The sequence below is a fragment of the Rattus rattus genome, chromosome 3 (assembly GCF_011064425.1).
Source record: "Rattus rattus isolate New Zealand chromosome 3, Rrattus_CSIRO_v1, whole genome shotgun sequence".
In the NCBI taxonomy this organism is placed as follows: domain Eukaryota; kingdom Metazoa; phylum Chordata; class Mammalia; order Rodentia; family Muridae; genus Rattus; species Rattus rattus.
The window spans coordinates 122,188,801-122,205,646 of NC_046156.1; the positions used below are offsets into that span (position 1 = coordinate 122,188,801).

A 16,846-nucleotide genomic window follows, 5' to 3' on the forward strand; every position below is an offset into this window, starting at 1 on the left:
CACACACACACACACACACACACACACACACAGACACACACACACACACAGAGACACACACAAAACACACACACAGACACACACACACACACACACACACACACACACACACACACAGAGACACACATACACACATACACACACATACCACACACACACACGCACACACATGCACACACACACACACACACACGCACGCACACGCGCACACACATGGACGTCTACTCGTGGGTTTCCATGTGGATTTTTCAGAATCAATTTAGTGTTAGCTATCCATGTCCATATTCCTTCCTCCACCCCACTGTAATCTTTCCTATTCCATTACTCACCTTTGTACTGCTCTCTTCTATCTCTCTCCCTTGAAACCATCCAAAAGCCCCTTACTTCCCTGACTTCCATGGGTGTTTCAGATGCATATTTGAATATCTGAACATTCAAAGCTAACATACAGAAATGAGAGAAGACGTGTAACATTTGTCACACCATTTGTAACATTTGTCTTTCTGAGTCTGGGTGACCTCACTCAGAATAACTGTCTCCAGCCCCACCCATTTACCTGCAAATTTCATCATTTCATTTTTCCTAACGCCTTAGCTAAATTTTCGTGTTCTTTATGTGTGTTCATATTTGTGTGCATACTTTTACATGTATGTACATGGAGAAGCCAAACGTCAGCTGTGTCAACCGTGGGTGTTGGTCTTCAGGCACCATCCATCTTTGTCTTTTGAGGCAGTCTCTCACTACCCTGGAACATGTCGAGTCGGCTGGACTGGCTAGTCTGCCTGCTCACGGGAGCTACCTGTCTTCTGCCCTCCCTGTACTTCACAGCCTCACCCATGTAATGTGGACCTGGGAGCCAAACTCAGGCGCTTACCCACTGAGCTGCCTCCATAGGCCATGCCGGGCTCTTTTAAAACATGGATTCTGAGGCTCAAAGACACCCCTTATTCTCTACCAATTGAACCATCTCTCAAGACCCTCATTTTGTCCTTTAAAAGAGATGGGTTCGTGATGAAGCCGCTCACCCGGATTAGACTTTGCTAAATGTGAGAAGTGGGTTTCCAGGCGAGCCCATAAAAGCACATCTTGCTAGGCTGATACAAGTGAGAGCGGTACTGAATGGGCTGGCCCCCAAGAGCCAGCAAATGCTAAGAGCCGTGATTCTCACTGTGGGCCCAACTTCTCACAGGGTCACCAAGAACACTGTGCTTGCCAAGCCCAAGACAAGATCCTGTGAGTGCTGTCACCTTTTCCTTAGAGGGGACACAGACACACACACACACACACACACACACACACACACACACACACACAAAAGAAAAACACAGACCAAAGATCACAGGTACTGTGATGACTTGAATAAAAATGACCCCGAAAGCCTCACATATTTGAATCTTTAGGGAATGACACTACTTGAAAGGAGTAAGAGGTGTGGCCTTGTTGGAGTAGGTGGTCGCTGGAGTTGGATTTTGAGGTTTTAAAAGCTTGTGCCAAGCCTAGTGTCTCTCTTCCTGATGCCTGTGGATCCAGATGTAAACTCTCAACTTCTCCAGCACCATGCCTGCCTTGTGCACCACCATGCTTCCCACCATGCCAACCTGTAAGCCAGCCCCAATTAAATGCTTTTGTTTAAAAGTATTGCCATGGTCATGGTGCCTCTTCAGAGCAACAGAACACTGACTAAGACGGGTTTATGCAGAACAGCAAGAAGCCGTGTGTGACAGGCAGCACAATAACACAGTCCCTAAGCTGGGGACCCAAACCCCCCAAATATGGACTGAAATGAAGCCCCTGCTGAGATCACATGGCCACTAAAAGTAGAGGCTAAACTGAACCCAGGCTAGCCTGCCCCGCAAGGCTGCCTAGTGTGTCTAAGAAGCAGATGTCGTTTTGCTGGCAGGAGCTGGGTGGGCGGCTGTCGGCAAGCACAGCAGCCACTGCCAGGGCTTGCAAAAAAAGAGCAGCTTTTCCTTCCGGGCTGTTGCACTCAAAGCAGAGGGGCAGGACAGGGACAGCCATGGGACTCCACTGAGGGGCCTGTGCCAGGCTCTCCTGTAGAGAGAAGAAAGGTGTGCCCTTCTCAAATGTCAAAGGGTGACTGATTCCCTGCGGAGTGGCCACTTCTGGCTGAGCACACCCTGTTCAGCCAGCTTCCAAGACGCCATGGACTGAGCTGCGTGGAAGATGCCGATGCCGCTGACCTACCTGAAGGGTTGGCAGTCCCCTCAGTCTTTGTGCCCTTATCGGCTATGTCCAGAGAATGCACATTCACTGAAGCCCACCATAAAGCCTCAGGCTGGAGACCTGCTATCCCCTACAGTGAACCCCAAGTGGCCATGTGCATGAGCTCACCCCACCCCCACATCCTTGCTCTTCTGTTCTCTTCCCTCCTGGCCAATCACTGTTCTGATCCCCTCGGCAGACCAACAACTCTGTTTCTAAGAACGGCTGGGAACAGACATCTTTGTCCAGGTCATGCCTCCTCCACGGTCACACCCAAAGCATTAGCCAGCGTGGGGAGGACGTCTGGCATTGCTAGGAGAGAGTCTGCATGACTGCAGTCAATTACAAGTGTCTTGTAAGCCATCTCTGCTTCCTAGCTAATCGCGTACCCAGTGAATCTGCTCCAAGGTGTCTTTAAGTCACGTGCATTCTGTCCAGAAGAGCTGGGGACTGTCTGTTCACTGTCTAACTTCTGGAGGAAATACTACCACCGGCTCCTGACCGAGGGTCCCTCAGCTCGAGCCAGTCAGAGAAAAGGTGACAAGGATACAGTGGGCACTGCTTCCTCCAAAAAATGGGTGACAAGAGTCAAAGAGCACAGAGGTGGGTCCCAGCCCCTCATAAGTCTAGGGTATGCAAACTACGCACTGTCACATCCCCAGTCCCCAAACCTGACCTCTGAGGTCCCTGCTTCCTGACTTCTGGGCTGTACAAACTCACAACACACTTGTATGTCATGTCTTACCTCCTTCACGGCCACCCTTGACACACTCCATTCCCAGGCCAGGGGTCCTCCTCCAACCATGCACTGTGGACTCTACTGGGCCATTGCCTGCTTCCTCCAGCTCCATCTCCATGGCCATTGTCCTGATGAAGGGGTGTCCTCCAGTACAAAAGCAACCTTCTATTTGGACCCTTAACTCCAGATCTCCAACTACCCTACTCTATGTCTCGTCTACCTTCCAGAAGAGCAGCCACCCCATCTCCAGTCCCTCCATCCCCTCACTAGGTGGTCAACCCCTCTAAAGTAGTCTTGTTTTAAGACAGACTCTCATGTAGCCCAGGCTATCCTTGAACTTGCCTATCTAGCCAAGGCTGACCTTGAACTCTTGGTTCTCCTGGCTTCACCTGCCCCGTGCTAAGGTCACAGGCACTTGTCACTACAGTCTGCTCTCTACCAGGTCAAATCTCATCAAGATCATCATCCTCTAGAGTCCACAGAGTAAGACTGCTACCCAGTCTCCCTGCTGTCTGGCTCTTCCTGAGGGGAATTTACATGAAAGACTGCCATACCTCATACCCTTCTCCAATAAGCTATACGTGTGGATCCTCCAGGAGCCCTCAGACGCACTACTTGTCCTCAGACCTGAAATCTTGGAGCACACGTTTTAAGCACCACATTAAATATACTATAAGTGGTCTTGGGAAGGGAGCTCTAACTGCATAGCACAACAGAGTTTACGTTGTACCATTGTCATACCTCAGACTCTGAATGAGCCTTGAAGAAATCCCCTAAAAGTCCCTGATGCTGGGTGGGTTTGTAATGGACACATTAAAGTAGAATGGAGATCTGTCACTTTCCTCCTGCCCTTGGACCTCTGTCTCCTCCATGGACACACATCCCCTACTATGTCACCTACCCCAGTGCAGGCTGAATGTGGGGTCTAAATGAGAAATGACTCAAACAAAATGGGGGAGTGGTCAGGGTTTCATGTGGTCCAGCCTGGCCTTGAACTCGCTATGCATCAGAGGATGACTTTGGACCCCTGGTCCTCTTCCCTACATCTCTCTAGTGCTAGAATTGCAAGCTTCCACTTGCACCCGGCTTTGTGCATTTCTTGAAATAGACCTGTGTTCATACTGGGAAAGTACTCTATTCACTCCTATCACTGGAAACACACACTATCCTGCATCCCAGGCATTTTCTCAGTACTGGGCAGGCACAGATCCATCACATTCATGTCATTGTTACAGTTCCAGCTCTTATTCAGTCACTGTGCATACAGATAAGGGGACCAATCACACAGTACTGAACACAGTGCAGTCCTGGTAGCATCCACAGAGACCTGGCCTCTGGTCCTCTCATCAGGGAATGCCATGGGGTTAATTCTACAAAGCCCCAAGGGCATCTAGAATCACAGTAAACAAAACACCCAAGACACTATTCCCTGGCATCTTAAGGGTCAAACTTAGGACTTGAACAGTAATATAGCAAAATTAAAGTGCCATGTTGGTGATTTAGAAGTGTTTTTCACTCCAAAGCATATGTTCAGAGTCTGAAAATAAGCAATCAGAGAAAAAGATTCAGGCTTACTAACGCAGACTTACAAATGGTGTAGCTTTTAGTTTTCTGTTCTTTTCCCTTTGATTCTCTATTCTGGCCTTATATATTTCATGGTTCAGACAATCTACATCCTACCTCGGTCAGCAACCTCCCCCCAAAAAAAGTGTCATTAAATACAGGGGAGAAAAAAGAAAGGAAGAGCCCAGCTTGTGGGGAGGGGTCCTCACTGTCAACACCAGAGCCAGCTTTGAAGCATGGCTGGTCGCTGAGGGGAGAGCTGACAGAGAAGGTATTCTGGCTGAAAGAGCCAAAACTCAGGCAGGGGTGAGAAACGGAATTCCTAGCCCTGAAAAGCAACTGGGAGCTAACACAAGAGGTGTGTCGGCCAGGTAAACTGAGGAGAAGGGGCAGTCATCCGATCACCAGAAAATGGAATCAAACGGGCATCTAGAGTGGTTACAGAGGACAATGTGCAATAAATACTTCAGGGAGATAACGTCGTTAGTTAAGAAGCTTCTGGAAGGGCTCACCTAAAGCTGATGAGGGCTTGACCCTTGGCCTGTGAGGAAGAGAGGAGGTGACTCCAGATCTAATGACTGACTGGATGGAGTGTTAGAAAAGACAGATGGCTCTTCGTCATGGCATAATTCACAAAAGCCAAAGGGAGAAACAATACAATATCCATCAACAGATGGCCAAATTAAGAAAGTATCTGTTTACACAATGGAATACTATACAGCCTTTAAAGAAAAAAATCCTGATATATGCTGTAGCATGGATAGAGACCTAAGTGAAAAAACCACACACACACACACACTACACACACTTACATACATATGCACACACATATACACATATACACACATACACACACATTACACACACATACACACATACACACACATACACACACATATACACATAAACACACATATACACACACACACTACACACATGCACACACATACACACACTACACACACATACATACATACGCACACACATATACACATATACACATATACACACACATTACACACACATACACACATATTCACACATACACAAACACACACTACACACATACACACACACATACACACACACACACACACACACACACACACACACACACCACTGTTACATGAGTTATATAAGGTAATTAGAATAGTCAAAATTGTAGAGGCAGAAGTACCACGGTAGAATATGAAAGCAGAAGGGGACTAACTGTGGAGAAGAGGAGATCAGCAGGCTGAAGGGGGAAAAGAAAGCAATAATGGGATGAGTATGGTCCAAATCCATTATATAAGCCATGAAAATGTCATAATGAAGCCCATTGTTATGTAGAACTAATATTGGCCAATGAAAGACATTTATTTAAAAATGCCTGCATGTGTTTGTGTGTGAGTTTGTGTTCGTATCTGCCAATATGTATCCTTGTATGTGTGTTCAACAGTGTTCATGTATGTGGATATGTATCCATGTGCATATGTGTGGGGTTCATGTGGCGGGAACAATACGTGTACATTGTATATGCACAGAGAGGTCAAAGGTTAGCTGTCTTCCATAATCATTCCTTACCTTACGTTTTGAGACAAGATCTCTCCCTGAACCTAGAGTTGGACAATTTAGCTGGACTGGCTGACCAGCAAGCCCTGGAACCTTCCTGTGTCCCCAGCACTGGAAGGACAGACACATGCCACCATGCCCAGCCTCCCACAAGAGGTCTGGGGATCCAAACTCGGGTTCTCACACTTGCATAGTGTTATTGCACTGACTCTGCCTTCTCCCCAGCCCCTAGGATACTGCTTTAAAACACAAGTAACTGATCTCCCGTGCCATTTCTGTTCCAGAAGATCCAGGAAAAGCAAAAGCTCCCATAACTCCCATTTCTAGGAGTTCCAGGCCACAGCTCCCTGTGCAGCAGGTATATGGTGACACTCGATGGACAAGCTCAGGAGATTTACCAAACCCTAACACGAAGCTGCCCCACAAGTAGATGTGCTCTCAAACCTTTCCTGGCTAGCTAAGTCAGTCCTGACTAGCAGGCCCTTCTCCGCTAGAATTTTACAGAGACTCCAGGGGAGACAGAGAATCAACAGTGATGTTGCCATCTAAGAACCTTGGGAAATGGAAGAGAAGCTCCTCCTTTACAAAAGTCCTGCTACTGGAAGGGAGCCCTGAGCTGCTGAATGGCTCCCCTCAGCTGCTGTTGCTCCTGGAAGCCTGGGAGGCTAAAGAGGATTCCAGAACAAATGCTGAGCTGGTAAGTAAGGGTGTGTCCTGGATCAACACTCAGCCCAGCAGGGGGAGGGGGAAGCCAGAGGATAAATACCCTCCCCCTTTCCTGCACCTCCTGTGGGGGACTGGAGGTGCATTCCACAGCTTCCCCTCCCTGAGACTCCTTACCAGCTGCAGGCCGCTGAAGCCAGGGCTTTCCTTCCTTCCCTGAGAGGCTTGCCAACATTAGCTGCCTGTTCTGAAGCCTGCTCTTTGCAGTGATCCAAGATAAGGCCAGGGTGACCGTTAGCATTCCCTGTCAACTTGGCAGGACCCAGAATCACCTAGGAGACCAACCTCTCCATGGCTGTGAGGGGGGTTCTCGGTTGGGTTCAATACGGTGGGGAGACACTATCCCGGACACGGGTTCTAGACTGAAAGAATGAGGAAAGCGACTGATCACCAGCGTTCGCCTCCCTGTTTCCCGCCTGTGGATGTGAGGTGATGACTTCTGCCACCATGACTAGTCCCGCCATCTCAAAGGACTGCGCCCTCAGTCAGAAACCACGATGGGGGCTTTCGTTGTGCAGTTTGTCATAACAAAAATAAAATGGCTAAGACGATAAGGGATAGGCAAGCAGCTCACTGCAGAGGAGAGCAGTGTGCCCTGCTTCATCCAAGACTTTGCACCTGGTAAGTGCTTCAAAAATAAGAATTAAAGGGACAAAATAAACAGAAGAAGGCCAGTGTGGAAGAGAGGATACCTAAGTGCCGGTGCCCGTATGATCCACGGATGTGCAGAGTAGGCCTCCAGGACAGGATGGAATCAGAAGCAGACGAGAAAGAGCCTTCATTAAAGAACGCCAGGGGAAGGCGATACTAGACAAGGAAAAGACTGTGGCGTAGTGAGAAGCCATAGACTGCCCTCACTGGACGACAAACAGAAAAGTACAAAGTACACAGCAGGAAGGAACCACTCGACCTCAGAGAGAGCCATGTTGGGTGTGTGAAGGCACTGAGTAGATGGGAGACCCAACACAATCCCCACCCCTTCACCTCACAAAACTTTCAACACAATATCTGACATCCAGCTCCACGGGGAAGAGCATGACAGACTTCATGAGATGAACCAAGACAAGGAGAATTGACTGAACACGCTGAGGCCGGAGACAAGACCTGGGCAAAACCAAAAGGGTAGGGGAACAAACTTGTCTTTACCAGCTGTTGTATACCAGACACTTGAGGGAGGGAAGGAAATGGGAAGTACTGAGAAGGGTCTCACCCTGGCCAGCTCACTACAGCTTGCAAAGCTCTTATGACTGTGCCTATGGCCTGGAGCCTCCATGATACAAAGGCTTGGACTGTCTTCCTCCAACCTTGCTTCGCAGTAGCTGCTTTCCGTTACTGGATTCAAGCTGCCAAAGGCAGAACTGGAGGGGAGGGATTATTATTTCTTACTCGTGGTCAGCTGGCCCCATAGACTCGATCAGAGACCCCCTCAGTCGTGGGAGTATGTGGTAGAAGTGCTTCCTGCCTCATGGCAGACAGTAGATGAGAGAACTGGGGAGGAGCCAAGAACAAGACACCCAGCAAAAACCCACCCCAATAATTAATTCACTTCCTTTCTCAGATCTAATGTCCCGAAGTCTTCAGAGTCTCCCAAAAATAGAGAGACCATAAGCTGGGGAATAATAACATGTGAACATGGAAAAGATATTTCATATTCGACCCACAACACACATAAAATCGTGTTACCTAAAAGTAGCTTTTCAAGAGCCAATTAAATGGAGGACCTAAATCCAACCCCTAAAACTCAATTGACAGCAAGAGGAAAGACTCCTTTTCTGTTTGCAAGTTGGCCTCTTAGCTCAACAAGCAAGCTGAGGCTCATGTGGGTGTAGCCCCCATTCTCTTGCTCTTCGCTCTCTCTCTTTGCTCTCTCGCTCTCTCGCTCTCCTCTCTCTTTCTCTCGCTCTCTCTCTCTCTCTCTCTCTCTCTCTCTCACACACACACACACACACATACACACACACGTTAATCAATTAAATCTTTTCATCTAAAAATAAAATAGATTTCTAAGTCTGGACTAATGGCATAGACCTGTGATACAGTAGTTAGGAGGTACAAAAATCCCAAGTTCAAGGTCAGCCCAGGCTCAGAATAATTTCAACTAAGTTTTTTTAAATAGGGGGAGCCTATTTCAAATTATAAAAAGATATAGGAGATATAAAAAGATAGATGAGGATATAGCTTGCTGGCAGATACTTCTCTAACATGTATAAGGGCCTATACCAAGATCAGGTTCAATGTTAGGATATGAGGTTAGCATATACAAAGCCATGAGTTAAACCCCAGCTCTCACCACTGTGGGAGTGCATGGGGTCACCTGACCATGAGCAAGATATGTATAATTGATTTTATATATATCGAATATATATTCATATTAATTTTTTTCAAGTACTTTTTCAGGACTCTTTCTACTCCCTTCATGGTCCTGAAGTTACACCTTATTTGCTGCTATGATTTGAGTCCATCCCCATTGCCCTGCCCCACCCTGTGCCCCAAGTGGTAGTACTATTAAGATGTGGGGTGGCAGAACCTTTGGTGTAGTCTGCCTAGCAGAAATGGGTCATTCGGGGTTATATCTGTTTCTGATGTCAGCCTGAGCCTTCTGCTTCCTTGAGCGGCCACACACTAGCTGCTCCACCATGCCCTCCCCTCTAACACAGTGAGCCAACTTAAACCTTCCCTCTCAATAGATGTTCCTGTAGGGATTTTTATCTTAGCATCTAGAAAACTGCCACACTCAGTCAAATCAGTCTTTTCGTTTTGCAATACATTATAGGCAAACAAGAAGGAAATATTTGTGCTTAGCGAATTGGCCCATATAACTCCCCTTGTTTAGAATATCCACCTATTTTATCTTCTATCAGCTTTAGCTATGAGCCTTTTCAAAACAATCTGAAAGGAGGATGCCCACCATCACCCCTACCCCAATGTTAACTGTTTTTCACCTGGGCCCCACAGCACTTATGAAGGAAAGTTTTTGCTCTGCTTAACAGCACTAAGTGAAGCGCTCAAAAACACGGATCCTCAACGAACTGTTTAAGCTCCCCCAAAAACAAACCTCTCATTATCAGGCATCTTGCTTTAAATTATCTGTTATAAACCCTCGTCATCTTCCCTGAAATACAGATAACGAAACAGGATGATTCACAGCCTGTAAACAGAACCAGTCTCCCCCACGGAACATGGCAACATGCATGAAATCATCTCTTACACGGACAAGAAGCTTCTAGAGCGCTGTCTGTCACACAGAAAACCAGCTCCTATCTGTGGAAATCGGTTTCAACAGTCAACTTGTTCTCACACCTTCTCTCCAGGACCAGTCTACCAGCAAAGCTAGAAAAGCAACCAGTCCACCATAGAGAGAGCCATGTTATGTGCCCTGAGGAGTTAAGCCACAGCTTAGGTCAGACGCTAGCCATGCCCCCCTCTTGGGTTTTTTTTCGGTTTTTTGTTTGTTTGTTTGTTGTTTTCATGTAACCTGTCCCACACAGGGCGCACACAACCTGAAAATGGTCTTTCCTAGACTGTTGTAGATAATGGGACGCCATGGCCATGCTAATGGTCACTGTGAGTCATGTGTTCAAAATGTGCCAACTATTAAATGCAATCTTTTGTTCCATTCTACCTGGGTCTTTTTTTTTAAGATATGAAAAATAAATAATTAAACGAATTAGTTAGGTTTGATCCCCGGATCGTCTGAAATAGGATAAGAGAAAAACTAAACAATCCCAGAGAAGATGGTAACGACAGAACCCCAATGTATACCAAACAAAATAAGCCTCACAACCATCCCAAATCAACCAACCCCCCTTTTTTGGTCAAAAAAGAAAAAAAGAAAAATTTAAAAAAAAAAAGAAAACTTCTAAGATTTTTGCCTCTCATTTAGCCACCCCACCCCTAATAGCTCTCTATACGCTTAAGAGCAAAATGTGTTGGACAACCTCTGTCTCTCCCTCCAAGCCATGAACCTCGCGATGCCCCAAGATCTGCTGGGTGACATATGAGATCCAAAGTGGAAGGATAAAAATAGCTTGATCCTCAAAAAGGCAGATAGCGGCCAGACAGCTGAGTCACTTTGCAGCCCATTTTGACTACTGACGGGGGCATTTCAACCTGCTTCTGCCTCGCACGCACGTTTTCACAACCTCAAAGACCCACTAGATTGGAAACCTCTACCAGCCTTCCTGGTGGAAGGCCAGGACGCCTCGTAACTTCCCCTCCTCCTGAGAGGTCACGAATCGCGAGTGAACTTTTAATAATTCACATAGCTCACGTCAACCCAGTGACTCACTTAGAAGGGAAAGATTTGAGTAAGGCTTTAGGGAGCCATCATAAGACAGCGGCCCCTTATTTCTGCTGCCCAGTTGGGACCACCAGACCTGACAATGGCCAGAAAGGAAAGGGATGGAAATGGAGAGAGAGGCCATCAGCATTGTCCAGCAGTGGGAAACTCTGGGCAAGAAAAGGCATCTAGGAGAGGGAGAGAGAGAGAGAGAGAGAGAGAGAGAGAGAGAGAGAGAGAGAGAGAGAGAGAGAGAGAGAGAGAGAGAGAGAGAGAGAGAGAGAGCGTGTCACGGGCTGGGGACTCTCACCTACCACGTCCCCACCCCTCTGTCACCCGCGAAAGCAGCTCAGAACCCTGGTCTAACTCTTGCTTGCCTTTCTTGATGCTGGGGGCTGTGGACAGAATGCTGAAGCCAGGGGCCCTGGTAGCCTAGCCGCACGCCAACGGAGTGAAGGGCCCAGAGGACCCAGTCTTCGACCGCAGCAGCCCGGGGGCGCTCACTTGATGCCTGGGAGCCAAAGCAGGAGGAGAAGCAGCCGGAGGAGAAAAAGTCCCGGGCCCGCAGCTCATCGGATCCCCTGCCCTGAGCGCCACCCCGTTTCCCAGGCCGGCTGCGCGACTGCGCCGTGGATCTCCCTTACCGGAGAGTCGTAGGAGAAGGCGCACTCGTTTTTGTAGACGCGGTCCCCTGACCTAGGCACGCGGATCGTGGGCATGTGAGGCACCAGCAGCTCACCCAGGTCCCCTGCAGCCATCTTCCCGCCGCCACCCGGCACGCTGAACAGGGCGCCCCGGCGCTGCATGGCCGCTGAGCGCAGCGGGCCTGGGGAGGAACGCGGCGCAGCGGGAGAGCAGGACCTGGACGCAGCGGCCGCGCGGGCTGAGGATCAGCTCAGGCTGGGAAGGCTCGGCCCCTGCCCCGGCCGGCCAGCGGGCGGGAGCTGCTATTTTTAATCCAATGGCGAGTCGCTGGCCCAGCTGCAGCGTCAGGCGGGGCGCGCGCCAGCCGCAGCGCCGGGGAGGGGGATGCCGCACGGGCGGGGACGCAGGAGTGGGAACCGGGGAGGCCCGGAGGTCCCCAAGCACGCCTCCGGACCCGTTATGGGCCCTACCTCGGGGACGTAATCCTCAACTGCCCAGGATCAGGTCCTAGGAAGCCCGCACAAAACAGCGGTGCGCAGCTCTACTTCCCCGTAGATCGGAAAGGGGTGGGTGGGATTCGGGTGTCGCCTCGCTCTCGGGTTCTTTGCTTCTCACTTTTTCAAACATGCAAAGCTCTACAAGAGACACTAGAATCCATCGGGGCCTGCAGAGGGAAGAGGTATGTTTCCCTATATGTTGCAAGGTAGGGGCTGTGTCAATTCTACCTCCTCCCCCCCACACACGCCTTAAGATAAGGAGTCTATTTTTCTCCGGCTTCGTATGTCTTCATATGACTCAAGGTCCCCTGTTGAACATTCGGTGGCCTGATTTGAGGATCCATGCGCAGACGTACAAAGTCTTGCCCTTGGTTGTGAATTCTTCAAAATAAAATAATGGATCTTCAAAATAAAATAATGGGGGGGGGCGCTTAATAATGTGCACACAGAACATGCCCCGTGGCGTATACTCTTATTTCTATCATCCCCCTTTTAAAAAGAGTAAATAAATAAATAACCCATGCAACGAGATGGAAACAGGTTCAGAAGCTGAAAACTAGTTTTGGCTTAGCTACATGAAATGCTGTCTTAAAAAAACAAAAAAAGACACCGACCGATCCTACAATGAGATTGAATTCTATTCTTACATATTCTGCTGGGGTTCCCTAACTATATGCATCATACTACCATGCTCTCCATGATACCCAGAAGCAGCAAATCCAAAGCATTCCGTAAGCCTCTCCAGATAAGACTCTCCTTAAGGTCTTGCTGTTACTAAATTTCTCTGCCTCATATTGCTTCAGAGCAAAGAATTAGACACAAGTCTTGGCTTCCTCTCATCTAGTAAGATCTCTGTTCACAAACTGGTTACAAAAAGAAACGATTTAAAATTTCCAAAGCTTAATATCCAATCTTGAATTAAAGGAAAATCAAATCAGTGATACTTGTTTCTCATCTTGCAGCTGATAAAAGATTTATCAAATTAATCCGGGCTTGAGAAACACCCTCATACACAATGTTGGTGGGAACTAAACCTGCAAATCTCTGAAAGGATATTTACTATTTACTTTTTTTTTTGTCATTGTTGTTTAAAACAGAGTATCACTTTGTATCCCAAGCTGATCTTGATGTTTGGTGATTCCCCTGCCTCACTCCAACCCATCACACACACACATACACACACACACACACACACACACACACACACACACACACACACACACACACACACAAATGCAGGCACACACATCACTTTGCTTCCCCACTGCTGGGATTTCAGGCCTGTGCGTTCTAAAAGAAAATCTAGTAACATTGATGTTAATTTTGTATGTATATATTGTTTTCCAAGGGGTATCCTGGGAGATACTTATGCCCCATTTAAATCCCATTCAGGTAGGCCACTTGTTGGAGGAGGGTTTATAACAAGAGACTGGGAACAAAGAAAAGATCCCTCTGTGGGAAGCAGCTACTGTAGAGCACCTCTAAAAACAATGAGGTCACTCTGCACTGTCATCAGCCGCATGGCAAGATGGAAACAGTGCGTGCAAGCCAGGAACGGGCACGAGTCTGGTCATCTACAGTGCCCTGACAGGCTTTCCTTCCAGTCCTTGAGAAGTTCCTGTACATACTTGTGTGAATGTTTTTTAGCCCCCATATATCTCTTACACAATGTGCAAGCTATATAATTGTCAAGGTTGCTGAGAGGAACAGAAAGACTGCGGTCACAAGGATTCCTTACCATGCTTTACTTTTCTATGTGGTTCTAATAGTTTTGTTTCCCTTTGCTTGTCTGATTGAACCCAAGAGCCTGCTACTACTGGGAAAACAATAATTCAATACTCTGCCACTGAGCTATGTCTCCAACTCCTTTTAAAACTATATATTGAGAGAGGGTCTTGTGTTTTCCAGACTGGCCTTGAACTTGCCACCCTCCTGCCTCAGTGTTCCTAGTAGCTGAGATTATAGCCTTGAGCCCCATACCCTACTTCAACCTTCTTCTTAGGTACAGTGAGGTTGCTCAACAGGTAAAGTGCATTCTTCTTAAGACTAACGACCCAAGTTCAATGGCCAGAACCACATAAAGGTAGAAACAGAATTGATTCAATAAAGTTGTCTTCTGATTTCTACATACTCAAAGTGGCAACCCCCCACCCCCCGCCATGCACGCACACACACACACACACACACACACACACACACACACTAACAAGATTGAACTAAGATTCAGTTAGAGAAACACCTCAGGTTCCATAGCCAGTACAGAAGTTGAAGGCCACTGCTAGCTCACTGCAGGGCGTGCCAGCCCTTCTCAAAGAACGACACAGACTAAAGTGATGGACCATGAACCAGTCGTGCTGCACACACGAAATCCCAGCAGTTGGGGACGTAGAGATACCATGAATTTAAGGCCAGCATTGGCTACACAGTGAATTCCAGGCCAGTCTGGGCTCCTAAGAGGATCCATCTCAAAACAAAACAAGTTACCGGAAGAGATATTTATAGAACACACCAAAGACAAACGGGTTTACTGCAGCAAAGGCAACTAGTCTGGGGTCTACTATGACTTCAGGTTCCACCTATGGCCTTCCAGAGAGCTAATGGGTATAGGTTGATGTCTAAATGAGGGCTGGCAAAAGTTAGGTCAAGGCCATGATTGGACGGTAAAAAATAAGGCAGGAACAAAGTTTTTATAAGGCAGGAGAGAAGGAGAAGAAAGGGGAATCGAGATGGAGGCAGAGGATGACCCAGATCTGAGTGGTCTTCAATTGCCAAGGTTGGGATGGATTTCTGTATTCAAATTTATCTTATCTAGGTGGGCAGTTTATATCCTTATCAATTGGTTGGGAGTTTACTGTGTGGATGTATTATGGATTGAGAATTTAACATATAAATCGATTGTTGGGCTGCAGTTTGTCTTGATTTTAACAGGTTGTTGAGAATGTAAACAGAGCAGTGGCAGGGTTACGAGAAGGTAGCCACAGCTGGGACCAGGGTGTGGATGCTGATAATGTGAGCACAGTTCCCAGTAAGAGAGCTGTGAGATAGGCAGTCTCTGCATGAAACTGGCATGGCAGCAACCCACCTTGAGAACTAGATGAATGCAGAGATTGCTGCAGGGCTCAGAGAGTAGCCATCACAGTGTGAGATGGGATGGAGCTTAGCATGTGAGATGCTTTGCTGATTGAGATGAAAATATCCGGTAGAAGCCATGTGGTCCTACAGTGCCCGCTAGCAAGGGGTAAAAGAAACCCTTTTTTATTTTTTGTGAAATAAAACAAACAGGTGTGCACAAAGAATGCAAAGATATAAACACTTACATTTGCATATACATAAATATCAAATATGGATACGGATATGTGTATTTGCATAGCAGAATGCCAGTGACATGCCAAATGACATCACTAATCACAACGGGAAAATGGGCATCAACTGAACATAGAGAGACAAACTATATACATCCATCTACCCAAAGACGCAAATCTTAAAGTGATCATTATGAACTTTACCTCAATACTTTTACAGCATCTTGGTTAACATGCACTGCTTATGCAACAACGTTGAAAGTCAGTTAAGTAAACATACGTTCGTTGTGTGACTAGAAAAACATAAGACTTAAATGGTTCTGTTTGGAAGCTGGTCGTGGGGTTTGTTTTCAATGTGTCTCCAAGTTTACATGCATTGTACCATACAAAACATTATCAAAATGAAAATCTGAGTAAATGAAACTTCACTGAATTAAGAAATGTCTTCATTCCACTGAACTGAGAACAGGAACCCCGTTGAAGGAATCAGAGAAAGGACTGAAAGAGCTTGAAGGGGCTCGAGACCCCATATGAACAACAATGCCAACCAACCAGAGCTTCCAGGGACTAAGCCACTACCTAAAGACTATACATGGGCTGACCCTAGACTCTGACCTCATAGGTAGTAATGAATATCCTAGTAAGAGCACCAGTGGAAGGGGAAGCCCTGGGTCCTGCTAAGACTGAACCCCCAGTGAACGCGATTGTTGGGGGGAGGGTGGTAATGGGGAAAGGATGGGGAGGGGAACACCCATATTGAAGGGGAGGGGGAGGGTTTAGGGGGATGTTTGCCCGGGAAACCGGGAAAGGGAATAACATTTGAAATGTAAATAAGAAATACTCAAGTTAATAAAAAAAAAGAAAAAAAGAAAAAAAGAAATGTCTTCATCAAGACATTTCAGGGATGGACACAGTGGCATATGAAGGTTGTCCCATTTACTTGGGAACCTGTGTGGAGGGGTCCAGGAGTTCAAGACTAGCCTGTGCAACACACTAAGCTTACCCAAAGGAAGGAAGGAAGGAAGGAACGAAGGAAGGAACGAAGGAAGGAACGAAGGAAGGAAAGCAAGACAGACATTAGAGGAAAATCTAGCTCAATTACTGCAAACTTTAAACTTAGTTTTTCAGCTTCTAGATATGAACTCATAACAGGACTCCATTTCTAGGCCAGTTTCTGCACATAGATGTTAATCGGTGCACAAATTGAAGGAATAATGACAAATAAACCCTTAACTTCTAACAGATCCAACATCTCCACATGGCAGACTGACTTTTGCCACATCAGGCCATCCTGCTTCAGCCAAGTTTCTCTCACGATGTCCTG

General features: G+C 47.1%; 1 protein-coding gene across 2 annotated transcripts in view; it reads right to left on the reverse strand.

Moving 5' to 3' along the window:
* The window catches only part of Usp13 (ubiquitin specific peptidase 13), a 103,814-nt gene extending 91,569 nt beyond the window's left edge, over window positions 1-12,245 (reverse strand). The window contains exon 1 of one of the 2 annotated variants that reach the window (XR_004387385.1): window positions 11,723-12,245. Coding sequence is in view for 1 of the 2 variants with exons in the window: in XM_032898534.1 (XP_032754425.1) it covers window positions 11,723-11,884 (162 nt within the window). In the remaining variant the exon portion in view is untranslated. The remainder of the gene's footprint in view (window positions 1-11,722) is intronic. The other variant, XM_032898534.1, reaches the window with a different exon arrangement.
* Window positions 12,246-16,846: the final 4,601 nt, after the last annotated feature.